Source organism: Pinus tabuliformis, chromosome 2_1 (genome assembly GCF_031772625.1).
Source record: "Pinus tabuliformis cultivar Carrire ecotype Pingquan chromosome 2_1, CPIR1, whole genome shotgun sequence".
Taxonomy (NCBI): domain Eukaryota; kingdom Viridiplantae; phylum Streptophyta; class Pinopsida; order Pinales; family Pinaceae; genus Pinus; species Pinus tabuliformis.
The window spans coordinates 661,342,144-661,362,963 of NC_142299.1; the positions used below are offsets into that span (position 1 = coordinate 661,342,144).

At 39.4% G+C, this 20,820-nt stretch overlaps 1 protein-coding gene across 1 annotated transcript in view; it reads right to left on the reverse strand.

Moving 5' to 3' along the window:
• URE (urease) overlaps window positions 1-20,820 on the reverse strand; it is a 393,081-nt gene that overhangs the window by 210,434 nt on the left and 161,827 nt on the right. Inside the window, exons 5-8 of the mRNA XM_089403154.1 lie at window positions 9,231-9,341; window positions 3,693-3,856; window positions 3,109-3,487; window positions 2,895-3,003 (exon numbers count right to left, since the gene is read on the reverse strand). Of these exons, the coding sequence (XP_089259280.1) occupies window positions 2,895-3,003; window positions 3,109-3,487; window positions 3,693-3,856; window positions 9,231-9,341 (763 nt within the window). The remainder of the gene's footprint in view (window positions 1-2,894; window positions 3,004-3,108; window positions 3,488-3,692; window positions 3,857-9,230; window positions 9,342-20,820) is intronic.

The window sequence follows — 20,820 nt, forward strand, 5'->3', positions numbered from 1 at the left end:
AAACAAGCACACGAGTGACACCATTATTTTTGGACTAATGTCCCCGGAAAAACCCAATCAGGAAAACCAGTTTCAGAATACAATCTAGGTGCCAGAAATGGCTCACCCAACAGAGAATTCCCTCGGCAGTAGTACATCTCAGTCGGAGACAGATATCAGCCCCAATCTGCCCCACAAATATCCCAACGTCAGCCTCTAGGGTCTGCGTCAGCCTCTCTAGTCCAACGTCAACCTCTCTGTTCTCTGCGTCAGCCTCTAGAGCCTCTACGTCTCCCACGGTGGCCCTCCTCAGGCTCTGCGCAGCTCCTGGCATCCTCTGCATGGTTTCTAGCTGCTTCTACGTGGCCTCTAGCTGGCTCTGAGTCAACCCTCTCCCGGCTTCTGCGTTGATGCTCCAAGTACTATCTCTGCCTCTCTGCTACTGCATTCACTGCCCCTCAGTTGCAACTCTGATCACTCCTTTGATTTCCTCAACAAGCCCTGCCCCAGAAAATCGAATTCTTGATCAACTCGGTGTATTCTCCAACTGACCCTCAAGCCTCCTCTTATACTTTTCTCGTTGGTCCATCAATGGCCGAAATTAAATCTCTAATCAACGGCTAAGATTAGATTTGGCTTGATCCATGACTTTTGGACCATTCTAACCTAGTTTTATATTAATTCACATTAATATTTTATTTTTCCTAAGTTTAGACTTAGGAACTCCATTAAAAATATTAATTATTTTAATATCTCCCAAACTGATTAGATTCTTCCCAAACCATTTCTGGGTCTTGGAAATCTCATGCGTTTTAGCCTCTCCACCAATTTTCATAGCTAGAGCACATCTGATGCTACCCTAAATCAATAGGAAGCATCTAGGGAGCATCAAGGGGCACCTTGGGACTATTCGGAAAGTGTATTTCCTCACATAACAGTTTTAAATTTCCAAAAAACAAAAAACAAAAAAGCCCCGCGGAACCGTGTGAACCATCCACCTTCTCTCGTTTCCGCTTGCGATCCGCGGTGGATACACGCCCGAACCTCCATAGATTTGCACCTGATCCTTTCTGAATCCGCGGATTGGGCAGCAGGAACCGCGAATCGGGCCCCCACAAATCCAATTTTCCAGGAATCGCCAAAAAAAGCGGAACCGTGGATCCGATCTAATTTTCGGATCCACGGTTCCGCCAAAGGATCCGTACGGGATGTGGTTCTACTACTCCAGATCCTTGGGGGGATTGTTGAAGAATCTAGGGCAAAGTAGTGTAGTGTGATTCTTCATTACTTGATAACAATTTGTGGAGTCTTTTTACTTTTCTTGTTAGCTTATTCTTCTTCTTCTTATTATTAGTGCATATGTGTGTACTTCATCAAATTGCTAACAAAACATAAAAACAAGAACACAAGACGTTGGCTCTTTGCCAGGGCCAAAACCTCTCTTCTCTTGAGAGGAAAACCCTTTAGTGAATTTCTCTTATTGAAGCTTCTATTGATCAATGCCAAACCCTAGACCCCTGACTAAGAGATCCTCCAAGCACAAGTCAAGTCTTTACTCCTTTCTGCACCATGTACCTCGGCACTTCTTCTGGCACTTTGTCTTCTAGCACTTCATCTTCTAATTAGAGTACTTTTACCTTAGAGAGATAGGCTCCTTCGCTAGGCTTTGGAGTCCTTGTAGGCTTGATCTCACATCCAAACAATGAATTGTTCACTAGCTGTTGTTATGGCTCAGGCATACCCGTACTATACCTCGCATGTGTGACTATTTCTAGCCCTAGAAGCAGTCCTTTATACTTCGGTCTACTTCTTTTCTTACTTCGCTCGATGTCCTTCTTCCACACTGGAGTAGGAGGCCTTTATGGGCCTAGTTTTAGCCCCAAACAAATAGAAATATCCAACTGTGATCTTACTGCTGTTAGGGCTGCAGACTGTCCTTCATTCCCTCGCACGTGTGACCGTGTATACCCTAGAAACAGTCCCTTACTCTTCGTTGTTCCTCCTCTTCTCTTCGCTGCCCTAGTAGCCCCTTTTACCTTGGCTTCCTTCGACCTTCTTAATCTCTTTCTCTTGCGGATTTCAGAGCACAATTGATGCATTGTCTTTGGAGCGGACAGCCTCTATAAATAGAGGACTGTCCCTCCATTTAAGCCGACTTGACTGACTGCATTTAGGCCGACTTGTCTTCTTAATTGTAGGCCGACTTTGAGGGCAGTTTGGTGGCTGACTTGTTGAGCAGACTTCGGATAGCTTCCATGGTGTGTGTAGCATGCTTGAAGGAGCTTCTTGAAGGTGTCATTACATAGGATCAGACTTGACTTTGTTTGGAGATTTCCCTTTGACTTTAATATATATTTATACATAGTGTAACATGCCCTTAAGGCCTTCAATATTTTCTCTTGACTATTTGACTCACCTATAGCACTTTGACATGTGCTAGCCCTACTACAATGAGCAAGAAACTCATTTCATATATTATAAAAATAATATTTCTTTTCTTGAATAAGCACAAATATCAAAAGTACATTTATGAAGACCGAACCTAGTTACACTTCCTTCAACAGGGGGGAAGGTTCCTGCAACACTGGTCCACTTCCCTTGGCTTCACTAGGAGTTAGCCTAGATGAAGGAGTTAAAAATTGAGTGACAACTACTCAACTTGAGACTTTCCCCCAAGGCCACAGCAAGTGGATTAAAGAATTCCTCCGCATTAGCCCAGGTATAGATTAGGTGGCAACACTAACCATAGTAGCAGGATGTACTATGACAGGCTTGTGAGCTGGTAAAAGGTTGTCTTCTATATATGTGCGATGTATCTTGTGAGGTTGTAGGTACTTGTGCATGTGGAAGTAGCGTGTTTACTATGGCAATGGTACAGATAATCCTTTTGAGAAAGATAAGTAAATGCCTCTCACCACTTGTAATTGCTTCATCCACTAATTGTGGGCAGATAAAATGAATATGAGAATCTATTGCTCCAGCAGTGATGATTAATCCCTCGCCAGCAATCACTTCTGTATTAACCTACCAAAAACAGAACATAAAGCAGATTGTAAACGACTTTCTAGATAACAGCCAAAACACAGAAACTGAAAGTTGAAAGATGTATTTCATGGAAGGAAATCTTACACCAATAATCATTCCTTTGGACACTCCATTCATGACATCAGGATTTCCTGCCTTTCCAATTGCTGTAATAGTATCCCCTTTGATACCAATATCTGCCTTGTAAATTCCTGTATAATCTATTATTAATGCATTTGTAATAACAATATCCAAACAAGAAGCAGATGGATATCCAGAAGCCTGGCCCATTCCCTCCCGTATTACTTTTCCGCCACCAAATTTACACTCATCTCCATAAACTGTGAAATCTCTCTCAACTTCAGCATACAGATCTGTATCCCCGAGCTTAATCTTGTCTCCCGTAGTTGGTCCATATATATTACCATACTTCTCCTGACTGATCTTGTACGTGATCTCATCATTTTCCCCAGTGATACCTTCACTGCAACATATAATCTTTAACTGCATTAACTCCCTCGTCAAAAGCCACTGATTAAATTACCCTGCATGCTCATAGTAGCTTAAGAGATTTAAAAAAATATGTTTAAATTTATGTTACACATCAAGGAAAGGAAACCAATTAACGTCATTACTACTTATATCAAAATGTCTTGAACAACTGAAGCATATTCTATAATATTACGTACAAGGTCCTTGTTTCTTTGGCATGAAGAAACCTCCTTGATTGGACAACTGACATTATCTGTGGCAACTGTGACTGATCGACAGGACCACTTGCAATTCTATTTCCACCTTGTATGATCTTATTCCCTCCAATACTCACAAGCGTTACTGGAGTTACATCACCTGCCTGTGATGTTACAAAGGTCTTTCAATACCTTGAAAAACAAAATCTGGCAACTAGAATAACTTACAGGATTGTCCATAAACAATGATAATCAGGAAATCTTTCAGTTTCTAGAATACAATAGCATATAAAAACAATGAAATGGTAAATTCTAAATTCAAATACTTTCAAATGGAAGATGTGCATTAGCATCGACAATGATTTCTTGGGATATTCTCACAATCAGAGAAAAGCAAGGTTCAAACTATTCTGCAAAGATTATTATGGTCCAACCAATCCTTTCCCAACAACTTTGCAAAGAAAATTCAAAATCCTGATAGATTTCTCAAATAGCCAAAGGGTGGTGTCCAACAAGTCAGTCTGGACATGCATGTGAGAGAATTTCTTACTTTAATACGTATGTATGATTTATTTTTCTTTTGATTTTAGTCAAAAAACATATTTGTTAAGAAAACGTTTTCCTTCCTTCATCTCGGATAAGATATAAGATTGTCCTCTTTGTATCTGTTAAGATGCATTTTATTACAGAATTTACTTCATGAACAAATATTTTTTAAAAACATCACACAACATGCTATATAGAAGAAGTAATCAAAGAATTAGAAGTATTCTTCTCTGAAAAGTCCAATAAGTATGCAATGGAAGGAGAATATATGTAACTCTATGTTGATTTGGGCTAGCATCGAATGTGCTCTAGCCATGAAAATTCGTGGAGAGGCTAAAGCACATGAGATCTCCAAGACCCAGAAATGGTTTGGGCAGATTCTAACTGGTTTGGGAGATATTAAAATAATTAATATTTTTAATGGAGTTCTGAAGTCTAAACTTAGGAAAAATAAAATATTAATGGGTATTAATATAAAACTAGGTTAGAAGGTTCCAAAAGACATGGATCAAGCCAAATCTAATCTCAACCGTTGATGGACCAACGAAAAAAGTATAAGAGGAGGCTTGAGGGTCAGTTGGAGAACACACCAGAGTGATCAATCATTCATTTTGCTAGAGCGGGGTTGCTAAGCAAAAGTGAATCAGTGATCAGCAGCGAGGGGCAGTGAATACATTGCAGAGAGGCAGAGTTAGTACCAGAGAGACAATGCAGAGCCTGGAGAGGTTGACGCAGAGGCAGCTGGGTGCTATGCAGAGGCAGCTGGGAGCTGCGCAGAGCCAGAAGAGGCCAGCATGGGTGACGCAGAGGGTCTAAGGGCTGATGCAGAAGCTTCAGTAGTTGTGCAAAGGCTAGCAGAGCTGACGCAGGGCCAAGAGGCAACGCTAGGAGGATTTTCGTGGGGCAGACTGGGTGCTGGTGAGCTGGATAGGGTGACGCAATCCCTATGAGAGTGACGCAGAGCAATAGAAGTTGCAATTGTTGCTGTGGGATCGTTCATCTGGTGATTAATCAACTAGAATATCTATCTCCGAGGAGAGGTACTACTACCGAGGGCATTCTCTGTTCGATGAGCCATTTCTGGCACCCTAGTTGTATTCTGAAAATTGCATAATAATAAAACCCTCTAAATAGCTGCACCGGTTTTCCCGCATTAGGTTTTTCCAGGTACATTGGTCCAAAAATAACAGTGTCACTTGTGTGCTTGTTTTCTTTAAGTTGATGATATGTAGATGTTGATACTGTACTTGTGTTTATTTTCAGTATTTACATGGTAAATAACTTGTTAAGTAATTAAACAAGTAGGAAGAAATAAACTAAATAGTACAGGAAGGATTTCTAACGGGTTAAAATTAGAAATTCCAACACTCTGCATATAATGCAATTGCCTAGTTTTCCTTATGAATATGATGAAAGAAAAAATCATGTAGATTTTCATACATGAAAAATTTATAAGCGTGGGGTAAATAAATATTGTATCAATGTTTGAACATACACACAAGGATACATAAAGTTGCAGAGAGAGGAGACTTGATATTATTCGAAGTGCAAATGTGAGATAGAAAATTAATATCCCATGAGAGAGGTAGGCTTTGGTAGCAACTGACATCAAGCAATTAAAAGCACATGTGACATAATAAGTCACCTGAGTTCCTTTATTTGACCACTAATTCAAAAGTATTATGCTATTGTTAAAATTGGCAACTAGGGCCAAATTCCACTTTGGGCAGGCCTTTTGAAGAAGATAACTATGGCATTGAATTCCTCTTTTCGAGAGGACCAAAATCGACCTAAATATCATCAAATTTGGATAAGGAGAAATGAGTTTTTGAATTTATGACCACTCATGCAAATTATCAAGGTTGGCCTCACCTCCATATAAGCCCAAACGTCATGCCTCTTAACCCTCACCAATTTGTATATATAGAGGTGTCCTCCAACCTCATTTGTATCATCCTAAGTGCTTCTTGTCACACAAAATCACATCTGATCTTTGCCGCAGGGGAGGAGCTACTCAAGCAAGGGTTAGAAGACTGTTTTGGGTTTCCTTTAGGGCTATTGAGGGCTGCATGCATCCAGCAGCAGGGTCAAGCAGATGAAGGCTTGTTTGAGGGCTACTTGTGCATGGTTGGAGAAGGATCTTCCTCCTTTTATTGGGCCACAGGTCCTGTCTCATTGCAGGGTCTGAATAACATGTTTGAAGAAACCTACAGGAGCTGCAGGTCTGTCCAAAAGATTGCAGAAGAGGTCCAAGCCCTAAAGTTTCAGATTGGAGGTAGCCGTGAGACCTAAACTTGAGGTAGATCAGCTGCAAGTTGATTCAGAGACTAAGGGAGGAAGGCCGCAGCCTTTTGGAAGAATGTTGCCACAGGTCTGGACGCTGAAGTCAATTTGGTCATAGTTTAGCCCTAAGGGGCAGCGAAGGGTAGCACCTTTCTTGTCAAGCGAAACCACAGTTAAGAGGAAGAGTTCTGATGCAGTTAGAAGGGACATCAGTGACTCACAAACAGCCCTAACCAGATCAACCTTCTTCAGTAGTACGTATCCAGTTCATGCCACGATTGCAGTTTTTGTGTGGCCCATCGATTTGTCTAAGGGCTGTGATGTTAGATCAAATTGGCAAGTTTGTTTTGATTTTAAATTATTGTACTCTTATCTCTTTCTCTCTGCTGAACATTTGATAAATTGATAATAAGAAGATTGATCAAGGGTTTTTCCCTCGCTTGAGCCAATTTCATGTGTTCTCTTGTCTTGACTTGTCTCCTGCATTTATCACCTATGTTGTTTCTTCAGTTACTGCCAATGTAATAATGTCTTATGTGATTGCTAATGGAAATGAATTGAATTGAAATAGGGCTATATGGATAATTGAACTGTTCTAAGCAAAGAACATGTTAACCTAAATTTAACAGCTATTTGTATTCTAAATTACATTATAATAGTCAATTGGGTCTAGCTCAAGTGGTAGAGAGTTGTTATCCTTATCACCTGGGTTCAATTCCCACTTCTGACATGGTCACTCTTCTTGAGCCAATTGTTGGTTGGGGCTCTTCGTGAGCTAATTATTGATTGGGGTTGGCAAGGTACCTGAAATCTTGTTCTCGCCTATGGGCTGGAGGGTGAGAGCATGGCAACATGGAAAATAAATAAAGAAATTACGCCATAATACTACGTGTACTCTATCACCCTTCTCTAATGATCATAGGTGAAACTACACCAGACTTATTTCTAATCTTTATAAACTTATCTGGATCAAGAGGCTTGGTGAAAACATTTGCAGTCTACTCCTCCATCGCACATATTGCTGTTAGATTCCTATTAAACCTAAAAATGGCAGTACTGTGACAGTAGTACAAGTAGTGCATGTTATTTATTTTGCAGTTAGATAGGGTATGCATGAGAGAATATCATGTTCTATTTTAGTTAAGTATGCTGGGAGCAATCCCTAAAAAGGGCAGCGTTGAATGTAGACTAAATCAGTGGTCATCTGTCGATGTTGATGCATGAATGCAAAGCGCATCACATAATGAGTTGTACACGTGTAGAAAGGGCACCTTCCTAGGTTATCTTCAGTGTTCTATATGCAGAGTTAGCAGTAGTGAGGAAAGGGATGAATTGCTTGGTTTCTATTTTAAGGATGTACATGTGATGGAGTACATGCAAGGCACAGCACTTGGTAGTTATTCCTCATTTATGTACTGAGTAAACAGCTTACACAGATCACACTTCAATGGAGTGAGTAGCATATATACCTTTAGTAGATTGTTAGGGCACAGTTAGCAGCAGTTGGTTTGCCTATCTTTGTCCTGTAGTAGATTGTGAGGTGGCAGTTAGCAGCAGTTGCTTTGCCTATCTTTGTAAATCATGAGGGCACGGCCACTGGAACAGGGATAGCACATGCATTCTCATATCCAGCAGCAAGAGTATCAAGAGGGGTAAGCTTCTATTTAATGACCGTAAAGAGACTTTAATTAGTTTGATTGAGAATTTATCTTGTAATTGCTGATTAAGCCTTTGGATAATGAATGAAAACTTGAACAGTTGGTCCACATTCTTCCTCTCTTTTTATGTGTTTTTTTTCTTGATGCTTGCAGCCTTCTATTTCAACCTGAATGTTTGTAGGGTAGGAATTTTTCCCTTCAATAGATTTTGAGTGACCAGGATAGGGTTGTGAGCCCACCATCGACATTATGGATTGGTGAGATTTTTATTCAGGACAAATGCCTCATCAGATTTCTCCATTGCCAACCCGACATTTATTTATGCTTTTCCTCCATGGCCCAAGCACAAGCACTAGTTTCCTGTATCCATCTCAAGTTAGTAGGGACTTACCCTTTGTGAAGTTTATCCGCTTATCGGCCTGATTTACTTTCTTTGATTTGATCAGTAGACCATAAGCAATGTTTAGGGATTCCCCCCTGGTGCGAATAAAACCTAAAGTGAGAGGAGCTCAAGAGGTTACAGATCCTTCATTCCTAAACTGCCCACCCAGGTTTCAGTTTGAACGATAACACAAGGAAACTTACTAGACAAAATAAATGGTAGAATGCTATGTGTAGTGATGCATATGTATATGTCGGGCTCTTGATCCACAATTAACTGTTAGTCTTGGATTATAATTTAAATAGGCTCACTCTTGCATATTTGTCTACACATCCATTGATTATAATGCAATATGATGGTAATTTTGAAATGCTGTGAAGTGCTTTTAGTCATATTTGAATATACATATAATTATATTTGATTTCGTTCTCCTTTTCATTCTCATTCCATCAAGAGAGAAATACATATAGTAGATACCAAACTATAGCTTTCACAAGGGGAAAAACATCTCAAAGGCTTTTCTTGTTGTTCTAGTAAGACACAATAAAACAGAGTCCACAATCAAATCAAACTACCATCCATCATTGGTTTTCTATTAGCATATTGATTTTTTTATTTTTCTTATGTTTTACATATTCAACTTAAAATTGTGGAAAAGGATGTTATTACCTCAAATCTCACTGCTGTGCCAGCAGGTATGTTAAGACGCATCCCATAAGCTTGTTCTCGATCAAAAAGCAAGTACAGATTCGCCTCAATAAAGTGATAATGGCTGCCAACCTATGCATGGATGAAAACCAAGTAGCTTTAATAATTCATCTGTAAATCTTACTGGAAAAGATAAATTTTGATATTTAATAACTAGTGATATGCAAAGCTAGGTTGCCTTATAATTAAAAATGTTACCAGACAAGATAAATTTTTTTTCAAACAAGCATATATGCAATATATGTCTTTTTTCAGAAAACAACGTTGTTTTAAAGGATCAATCATCACACACGTGGCCTCTAAACATAGTAAAACATTAGTCTCATAAACATTTACATACAACCCTGTTGGAAAATCAAAAAGGCAGTAAGATTTTCTTGATCTTGATAATTACTTGTGATGTTTCTTATTATTACAATTCTTTATATCTTCTTCCTTTAGTTCATCAAGCAATTACCAAAAGCAGCAGCACATAAAACAATGAACACAAGATGTAGGCACATGCCAGGGGAAAAACCCCCTCGAGGGAAAACCCAGTGAAAATAATTCATCCTTTCAAAAGTATTCTTTGAGACTTTTCACCCTAGATCAAGACCAGACCTTCCCTCCACACCAAGTCAGCCTCCAGAAGATTGACCTCTTCCCAGCAACTTTGACTATGCAGCAACTTGCAGCAGCTAACAACTTCTAGCAGCAGCCAAACTTGGAAGACTTCGATCTCCCAATCCAAAGCACGAAATAGAGAGAGACCACCACCAAAATTTCAATTTTCCTTGACTCCTTAGACTCATCCAAACTCGCATTCACTTCGGCTTCCCGACAATAGACTTTCCCAGCTACCCACTTCGCACTTTTGCCCAGCAACAAGATTTTCGCACTTCTGCCCAGTAGAGAGAATTCGAACTTGATGAGAAGTGATGCTCCAAATGAATTCGATGTCCTTCCTTTTATAGGCTTCTTGTGGGGTCGAATAGGGTCTTAGGCCGACTTGATCTTCCCTTAGGCCAATATGGTGTGGAGGTTCTATAATTCATATTTGACTCAATACTAACCTTTTTACATGATTCAAAAGCCCAAGAAGGGTCTCTTTAAATGTACAATAATTCTATAGACTCAAAATAAATCCTATAAGTCTTCAATGGGGACTTTGACCTAAAACATGGTGATTCAAGCATGAAAACCATGCTTTAATAAGTCACAATAATAATAATAATAATAATTCTTTTCTTTATTCTTTTGACAAGTACATTACATAATGACTAAAGTACATTATTGAAGACCGAACATAGTTACTTTTTCCAAAACTCCCTCTTAACTAGGGAGGTATTCATAATGTACATATACAATGGAAGATCTCAAACTATATGAACCATGAAGAACTTTACACACCGCAATGCCATGGACTAGATTCCCGACCAGGGCAATCTATCCAAACAGTCATTCAATAGTTTAGGCACTGCAATGCCATGGACTAGATTCCTGACCAGGGCAATTTATCCAATTGGGACAAAGGTGGACTCAAGCTTTCAACCCCTCTAGGTACCATCAGGCTTACTTGCTAACCACCAACCCAAAATCCAAATGTGTGTCAGAGCTCAATGACCAACGCCACCTTTCCAACTTCGGGACCGAGACATCAACACAAAGTGTCAGCCATATGTCTACCCAGGCAATGCTTCACTCACAAAGCCTCAACACTCCTTGACCCAACAGATCAAGAGTGTCCAATCTCTCCCAATCAAACTAGCATGCTATCAAATCCTTTGAGATTCACCTGCACAAACACAACCCCAATCAATAATATACTTTCACATGTACATAATCAAATACAAACCTTCAAGGTCTACCAAGCAACAAATGTTGCTTCTCAACTTTTCATAGTAGGATTATCAACTGAATATTTGACAGAAGATTCCTTAATCATACATTTTCTTCCTACTTCATATGCAGCAACATATTCTTCAACTAGATCATGCTTTCCTTCTTGAAGCACTTCAAAATGCATTCTCCAATTTCCTTTTCCTGTTCATGGCCTTCACTCAGACTTACGGCTGTTAGTCCTGGTCTAGTGCATGACACATGAAGCAGAGAACCATATCTGTCACTCCCTCTCAACCAGGAAGCACCTCTTTATCCGGACTCCCTCTTAATCTTAGGGAGATCTCTTCTATTCATGCTTCCTCTGGGAGATCAGCTTCTTCTTTTCGACATCGAAGAATCTTTCATGGCTTCCAACCATTTCATCAGAGTTATCATCATCCCCATCATGCTTATCACATCAATGAGCATCTTCACCAAGTTGAAGATTGTGTACCTGCACAACTTCAATAGCAAGTACAACCAAATCTATAGAAGCATGATGTTAGCCATATCAAAATCACGGAAGCATTTCAACTTTATTCATATCAGATACCCAAACATAATTATAAACAAGAGACATATACTCTTCAACATCTTGCTAGGAACTTTGTTATACACCCTAGACTTCTTCATGACAACATTCATTCCATCTAGGTTTTCAATGTCTTCCAAAGGAATGACATACCTTACTACAACATATAACAAACCCTAGAAACAATTCAAAACAAATATAAATCTATAAAGTATCTAACAACCTTGCAATCCTAGATTTCATACAAACAAATCAATCAAAGTCAATCAGAACTTAGTCATTAACCTGACCTGCTTCCACTAGGGTTAGTTCCAAACCCCTAGATTTTCAATCAACCATCAATCAGTCACTAGCATGACCAGCTACCACTAGGATTAGTTGCAAACCCTAGTTTTCCATTCAATCGTCAATCTCAGTCGAAGACTCAAATTTCAACAATCTCTTCACAGATCTCAAATTATCATATAACCAACATTCATTAGAGATTCCTAGAATTCCAATTTCACAAATTCAACAATCTTACACAGATCTCAAATCATCATATTTCAGAGATTTTACTTTGACTAAGGTTTAACTCCAAAACCCTAGAATTCCACAATCTCAACAATCATTAAATACATAGATCTCAGATTGTTACATTTCACACTAGACAATGTCACTACTAGGATTTAACTGTAAACCCTAGATTTTCATATTCAACAATCACTTAATAGATTTTAGATTGTTATATCACACCAACTAGACAATTTTAACTTCACTAGGATTTAGCTATAACACCCTAGATTTCCAAACATCAACATCCTAGAATCTTAGATAAGGACTTCCATTGAATCCTAACACTCTTGACCATCAATGACTAGGTCAACACATATCTAGGAAATCATAACCATACATAAGCATATCATATGTCCAATAACATAAATACATTTCACCCATACCAACCTAGGACTTCAACCAAAAGGACATATCTAGATTTTATCATCATGCAAATATATATCATATCATGTGTTAGTCAAACCCAACTTCTCAACAATATCAAATAAGAGTTAGACACACAATGATTTTGATTATACTAGGATTTGATCCAACAAACACACTCATACCAAGAAAACATTTCTAAGGCAATGTAAGGGTCTTGTTCACACATTCCACCAAACCCTAATGAGCTAGGGTTCCAATGTAGAACACAACAAACCCTACATTACCAAAACTTCAAAGGTTACCAGATTTTAGACCTTATCATTCCATCCTAACAATTTAGGATTTCCCGATCATACCAAAATCCCAAACATGACATCATCAATAAAGACTTCAACTAGCATTTCACAATATCCCTAATCAGCTTAGGGTTTCAGACATTCACACTAGCATGCCCTTCGGTTAGGGTTTTCCAAAACCTGTCTAGGGTTCTATAAGAACAAATAAGAGTGGGATGGGTAGATTTATCAAGAGATGAATCACCCAAACAAGAATCACTAAGATTCAATACAACTAGTCATAACAGAGTCAGTAATAGATCATCAAATGAATAATCCTTTCAATTAATGTATTCAAAGCATACCTTTGTTTCTTGACTAACCTTGTCTTGAGAGATCCTCCTCCTTGCAGATGTTTCCTTGTCTTGAGAGATCCTCCTTCTTGTAGATGTTTTCTTGATCAAGACAAAAGAGGGAGAAAGGTGATTAGTATTTTAATATAATCAAAACTAAATGAGTACATGAACCCAAAACTGAAAAGACATGAAATACTTATCTTCACAAAGAAGGTTGCTACAATATATTCTTTAGTCATCTTCGTATTCCTTGGCTCATTCTTCAAACTTGTTACTTGACCAATGTTCTTAATAGTGAACAACTTCGACAAGGCTTCATACATCTCCTGAGCATGATTGATGTTAGCTATGAATGGGACAAGATTATCTTTTATCCCTTCTACCATCAGGGTCATAGCCACCAATTCTAAATCCCTGAATTTCGCTTTGTCGGCATCACTGGCTTCTTCAGTAGGCTTCCTTACATTTCCTTTTACCAAATATACCACCTTGTTCTTCTCGAGGATTAGGCGAATCCTCTTCTTCCAGGATCTAAAGTTAGATGCTCCTTCAAGCTTGTTCTCACCCTTGATAGAGTTAAACATCTTCCTTGAATATGATGGACTCCTTTCCAGAGATAGTGTCTATAAATGGATCTGCCTTTTTCTTCTTCACCAAATCTTTGATACCATGTTGGAAAATCAGAAAGGCAGTAAGATTTTCTTGATCATGATAATTACTTGTGATGTTTCTTATTATTACGATTCTTTATATCTTCTTCCTTTAGTTCATCAAGCAATTACCAAAAGCAGTAGCACACAAAACAATGAACACAAGATGTAGGCACATGCCAAGGCAAAACCCCCCTCGAGGGGAAAACCCAGTCAAAGTAATTCTTCCTTTCAATAGTATTCTTTGAGACTCTTCACCCTAGACCAAGACCAGACCTTCCCTCCACACCAAGTCAACCTCCAGAAGATTGACCTCTTCCCAGCAACTTCGACTATGTAGCAACTTGCAGTAGCTAACAGCTTCTGGCAACAATCAAACTTGGAAGACTTCGATCTCCCAATCCAGAGCACGAAACAGAGAGAGAACGCCACCAAAATTTCAATTTTCCTTGACGCCTTAGATTCATCCAAACTCGCATTCACTTCAGCTTCCCGGCAAACAGACGTTCCCAGCTACCCACTTCGCACTTCTACCCAGCAACAAGATTTTCACACTTTTGCCCAGTGGAGAGAATTCGAACTTGATGATAAGTGAGGCTCCAAATGAATGCGATGTCCTTCCTTTTATAGGCTTCTTGTGGGGTCGAATAGGGTCTTAGGCCGACTTGATCTTCCCTTAGGCCGACATGGTGTGGAGTTTCCATAATTCATATTTGACTCACTACTAAACCTTTTACATGATTCAAAATCCCAAGAATGGTCTCTTTAAATGTACAATAATTCTATAGACTCAAAATAAATCCTAGAATTCCTCAATGTGGACTTTGACCTAAAACATGGTGACCCAAGAATGAAACCCATGCTTTAATAAGTGTCAATAATAATACTAAAAATTCTTTTCTTTATTCTTTTGACAAGTACATTACATAATGACTCAAGTACATTATTGAAGACCGAACATAGTTACTTTTTCCAACAAAGCCAAACATTTCAGTTTGAAAATCAAAATTCTCCATAGAAACTTACGAGTTAGAGACACTGTCGAAAACAACAATTTAATGTTTACAAATCTTAGATTTTTAGACCTCAACTTGCTTAAGGTTTTCTCAAGCAAGACTCCAATATCTCCAATATTTCTAGTATATGCAAATCAATCAAGACACTAATACTCCTTTCATGGAACCAAAAAGGCTCTAAGATAATATGTGTTACTATTACAAGTATTTAAGATGTCGTTCAACAAAGGAGTATCTAAGCATGCAAGCATGAAGAAAATGTGAACATTTTAACTATTGCAGCAACTGGAAATTATTCTTCTAACTGTAAATTTAACTATGCAATTTATTTGCTATGACAAACAATGAATAAAATCACAATTACAACTTTCACCATAATAATGTTGCGGAAAAAATAAAATGTTGGAAACTGAGAAATTCTAGCACACACAAATTTTGCCACCATTATTTTTGGACAATTGTCCTCGGAAAAACCCAATGGGGAAAACCAGTGTAGCAAATGAGGGTTTTATTATTATTCTTTGATAGAAAATCTAAATACAATAATTTGGATGTCAAAATGACAACATAATTTGAGAGAATCACTGGCAAAATTCTTGTGAGGATTTTTCCTCACCCCACAGCTAATTTCATCTCCCGAGACTGGTCCTTCAACAATTCATACTTCCTTCTGTGTCGGCCTCTACGTAATGCATGCACAGGGTTTGTTGTCGCTGCCTCCAAAATCTACAGCTCTGCTTCTCTCTAGCTCTAGAACTGATTCACTGGTCCCCTCGATCAAAATCTTGGCCACCATCTATTGAATCAACTGCTCTTCCAGCTATAAATCGAACTGCTCTACTATTGCTGCCTATGCAGTGCTTGTGCAGTCTCTCTGTGAAAACTCGGACTCCCTCAATCTGACTCTTCCGGCACTGGAAACCTCCACCAACCACTGCCTCACTCTTCTACCACCTACTACTCCATCTCTAGCTCGAATCCTCCTACTGAATCACTTTGCTACTAGAAAATCAATCTACCTAGATCAATGTTGCACGAAGCGCCCGCCCCCCACGGTTCCAAGCCCCGAAGCACGTCCTGTACAGAAACGCCAAGGAAGCGTGACCAGAAGCGGCGCTTCCAAATTTTGCGCCGCTTCCTAGAAATTCGGAAGCGTGGTACGGAAGCGCCGAAGCACGCTTCGTACGGCGCTTCGGGCGTCGGAAGCGTGGCGCTTAGGAGGAGGAAGTGTACGCTTCCCGTACGCTTCCAAAAAAGCTTCCGAAAAAGCGTTTAGAAAATCGTTTTTTTTTCAATTTTTTTTTTAATTTTAGGTGAGTTTGCTTGTTGGGGGTGGGTCCACCTTGGGTTAGGGTGACGAATGAAGGCAAAAAAAAATATAAATATAGTAGATGCTCCCTCATGGTAATGTTAAATTCTTAAAGTAAAAGTGACATTCTCCTTTATTTTTCATTTTCATCCTTTTACTTAAATTTTTAACATTACCATGAAATGACTCAGGATGTTTGAGAGTGGTTCCAGCCTCAATGGACTTCATATGGAGAAAATAGAATTTCATATCCTATTCAAAATTCAACAGACTTAACAGTTTTCAGGAATTCAAGATCAATGGGATTGTGGCATTTCATTAGATTATATCAAGTATGAAGGTATGCGATTAGCATTTAATCAAGAGCACCAAGCCCTATATGTACCCTAGTGTTGGTGGTGTTAATTGTTGAACTCCTTTGTCACGTGGCACGCCCTTAGCAAAAAATTACCTTTCAATCAAGTCAAAATCATCGATCAAGCATGTTAAGCTTTTTCTACCATATTTTAAGTCTTGAATTAGGTAGTTTGATCAAAATTGGGCAATGTTGACTAATATCCCTAGACAATCGAGGTAGAGGCAAAGGCTAGAAAAGAGGAGAAGAATCTAGATTCTAGATGGTTGATGCATCTAAATGGTTGATGCTCGAATAATTAATCATTAATGTACAATGGATGTTATATCTATCTTGATTTATGCAAAATTATGCATGTTTTCACGTCTTCTACAATTAATTTGGTATTTGGGATGTTTGTTTTGAGTATAAATGCAAAAAAATATAAAACATATATATATATATAGCAGACACTTCCGCGGACACTTCGCTTCCTAGATTTTTGGAAAATGACGCTTCGGCGTCCCCGCTTCCAAAAAACGCTTCCGCTTCGTGCAACATTGACCTAGATCACTGAGTGTTAGCACTGGTGTATCCTCCATTTACCTTGTTACCGCTCAAACTAGCAGACGTCCTAGGAGGGGATCCTATAGGGCAACTACTAGGTCAAGGGAAACAATGGAGTGATAGCCCAATGTCACCTCAACTAAGGCTCCCTGCTCTTTATGGACTTTCACTAATGGGAGGAGACCCAGTATAAGAGGAATTACAAGGAAGGATGTTGATTTGGGGTAGCATCGGATGTGCTCTAGACATGAAAATTGGTGGAGGGGCTAAAGCACATGAGATCTCCAAGACCCAGAAATGGTTTGGGCAAATTCTACCCAGTTAAGGATATATTAAAATAATTAATATTTTTAATGGAATTCCTAAGTCTAAACTTAGGAAAAATAAAATATTAATGGATATTAATATAAAACTGGGTTAGAAGGTTCCAAATGATATGGATCAAGCCAAATCTAATCTTAGCCGTTGATTAGAGATGTAATCTCAGTCATTGAAGGACCAACAATAAAAGTATAAGAGGAGGCTTGAGGGTCAGTTGGAGAAGACACTACAATGATCAGTCATTCGATTTTCTAGAGCGGGGTTTGCTAAGATAAATTGAATCAATGATCAGTTGCAGCGAGGGGCAGTGAGTACGAGGCAGAGATAGTGCCGGGAGACCAACACAAAAGCAGAGAGAGACAGACGCAGAGCCAGAGGGAGCCACGCAAAGCCCAACAGAGACAACGCAGAGGCCAGAAGGGCCTGCGTCATCCACGCAGAGGCTGTAGGAGTGACGCAGAGGGCCATAGAGGCTACGCAGAGCCTCAGAGGGCTGACGTAATGAGTTATGGGCTGACGCAATGAGTTCTGGGCTAACGCTTAGATTGTGTCGGAGATGGTTTCGTGGGGCATATTTTCTGAATATCTGCTTCTGAATAGAGAGGTATTACTGCCGGATTATTTTCTTTGTCGAGTGAGCTAGTTTGGCACCCAGTTGTACTCAAAAAGACTGCATAATAAAATAACCCTCAGAATTGTTGCAACGATTTTCCTAAGTTGGGTTTTTCCGGGGACGAGTTGTCCAAAAATAACGGTGTCACTTGTGCGTTTGCTATTTATTTCAACTGTTGATTTGTAGATGGTTGACACTGTATTATGTTTATTTCAGTGTTTATATGAGTAAATAACTTGTTAGGAATTAAACAAGTAGGCGAAATAAAACAGAGAATACAAACAAAATTTCTAACGGGTAATACTTAGAAATTTCAACAAAGGATGCATCTATGAAAGGATAAGAAGTGATTCCCAAGACCTATTCACAAGAGAGGCCCAATTAGATAGCTTGTGTGCTTCAAAAGAAAGGTGGTGGGCTCTCTAGGAAGGGCTAAAGGGATTCTCGAGGCTAGGGTTTGGGAATATATTTTGTCAAGATGATTCCTAGACCGAAGAATCCTTGTGGAGAATTGGCCTTTATGTGATCTTTGTGAAATTAGAGTTATAAAGTTGTGGGACCACAAAGGACCAAGTGGACCCAGAATTAGGTCAAGGGTATGGAGTTGATCAACCAAGGAGGGGTTTGACCCAATTATGGAAGAGAAGAGGGTCAAAGCACAAATTTTCTTTGAGGATTGAAATGCAATGATGCAAATGAGGGCACTAACCCAAATTAACCTAAGGAGAGAAATGATCCTCGAGCTAGGACTTGCAATATCTTGGGATTAAACCGTCAGATTATGCTCAAATTTGGAGGACCCTTTGAGAACACCCCAACGCAGTTGTGGACACTTGGGTATATGAGTGTAGGAGGGAGCGATCGTGGTACATAAGTTACCCCGACCTTTGTTTTTCCACCCTTCTTCATATGCCTTTTGCCTTTTATTGATTTTTCTTCATAACTGCTCGGGGCTCCAGGGGATGTGAGCATGATGCATGGTATATAGCAGTAACTACCCCCTTTTAAGGTGGGGCATTTCATTGCCCACCAGGGGTTGGGACAATCATTGGTTCCTTAATGTGGAGGGGGCTCATCTAAGGCCCATAGGAATTAGGGTGATGGCCATATATTAGGGGTAGATCTTTTGTTCGAATTTTGCCCACATGCTAAATATGTATGTCCCGACCATCTTTTGCATCTCGTGGTACATTTTCTTGTTGAGAGTGGCCAAAATATGTTTTTTCTTTTCCTTTAAGCTGCATCAACCTCCAGGCATCGTTCCAGGCCTGACCCAAGGTGTTGACAATGGGAGGGGGAAGACTAACCCTTTGTGGACACATGTGGACCCAGATGGGAAAATAGATGAATGGGGCTAAAATGAGTGGAAATGAGTGATGTATATGATGTCGGGAAACGGGACCATGTGTTAGTTTTTATAGCATCGGATGTGTTCTAGCCACGAAATTTTTTGGAGAGGCTAGAATACATGAGATCTCCAAAACCCAGAAACCGTTTCTGGAAATTCCACCTAGAGATGAATTAATTAGATTATTAGTTGTTTTTTAAATATTTCCTAAGTCTAAACTTAGGGAATATGACTAATTAATCAGAATTAATTAAGTTATGGTATGAATCTTCTATAAACTCAGACAGATCAACCTCTAGTTAATCCTATCCATTGATTAAGATCTAATCTTGGTCGTTGAAGTCCCAATAGAGGGTTTTAAGAAGAAAGTCGATGGGGCTTGGAGAAGACACTTGCAAAGTTCAATTTTGCTGAGAAATCGATTTCTAGAGTAGCAGCTATGTGTTGTCGGAAGTGATTTAGTGAGGTCGAAGCAGTGAGAGGGGTAGAGATAGTGAGGCCGAAGGAAGCTTTTCCAGTTCCGGTGAGTACATTGCAGAGAGGTAGTGATTGCCATAGAGAGGCAGCGCAAAGCCCTCTTGGGGAGATTTCCATTTTGGTGGGGAGAAGACGAGATTCTGAGCTAGAAGTTGGGCAGAGGGTCTGGAGGCAAAGAATATCAGTTTCCCAGACAGCAGCTGATGAAACAATGAGAGGAGACACGGTTCCGAGCTTGTGGGACGCAGTGACTGAGCAGAGGGAGCAAGGAGCAGCTCAATTCGAGCTTAGGTCAGTGTTGGATCGCCTGTGGAGTGAGAAATTTTTCTCACTAGTAAATTTTGCCAGTTATTTCTATGTTTGGATTGCTAGTTTAAGCATCCATAGATTGTACTCAAATTTTCACTACTGCATAATGTTAAAACCCTCAGCTCCTGCACCGGTTTTCCTGAGTTCAGTTTTTCCAGTGACTTAGTCCAAAAATTACGGTCATATTGTGTGTGTGCATCTATTTCTTCCATCATTTTATTTCTTCCGCAGTATTTGTTTTGTGAAGGTTGCAATGTATTTGTTTTGGTATTTGTCGTAGCACACAACAAATAATTTGTTTAATTAAATTAACAAATAGAAGAAATAACATTAGTTGTTGCGATAGGATTCTGGGTTAGCCGAATCTTCACATGGTATCAAAGGAAAGTTGTTAGTTGCAGAGCTCAGTAGCAGAAGGGAAGAGGAATTTCGTAGCTCTGCATAAGCAACAATTTGAAAACCTTAGAGGCAACGCAGTTCCTCAAGGGACTTCTATCTTCAAAAGTTCTATTTTCTCTTGCAAATCAGTAGTCCTTATGAGCAAATTTACTCACTCCAGTTGGGAGTGCGTAGAGCCTAGCAGCCGCTAAGCAGAAGAGAAGAGGAGGATTTCAACTTATTTTGTTGAGATGGCCACTGTCGGACTACGAGATCATGACATGT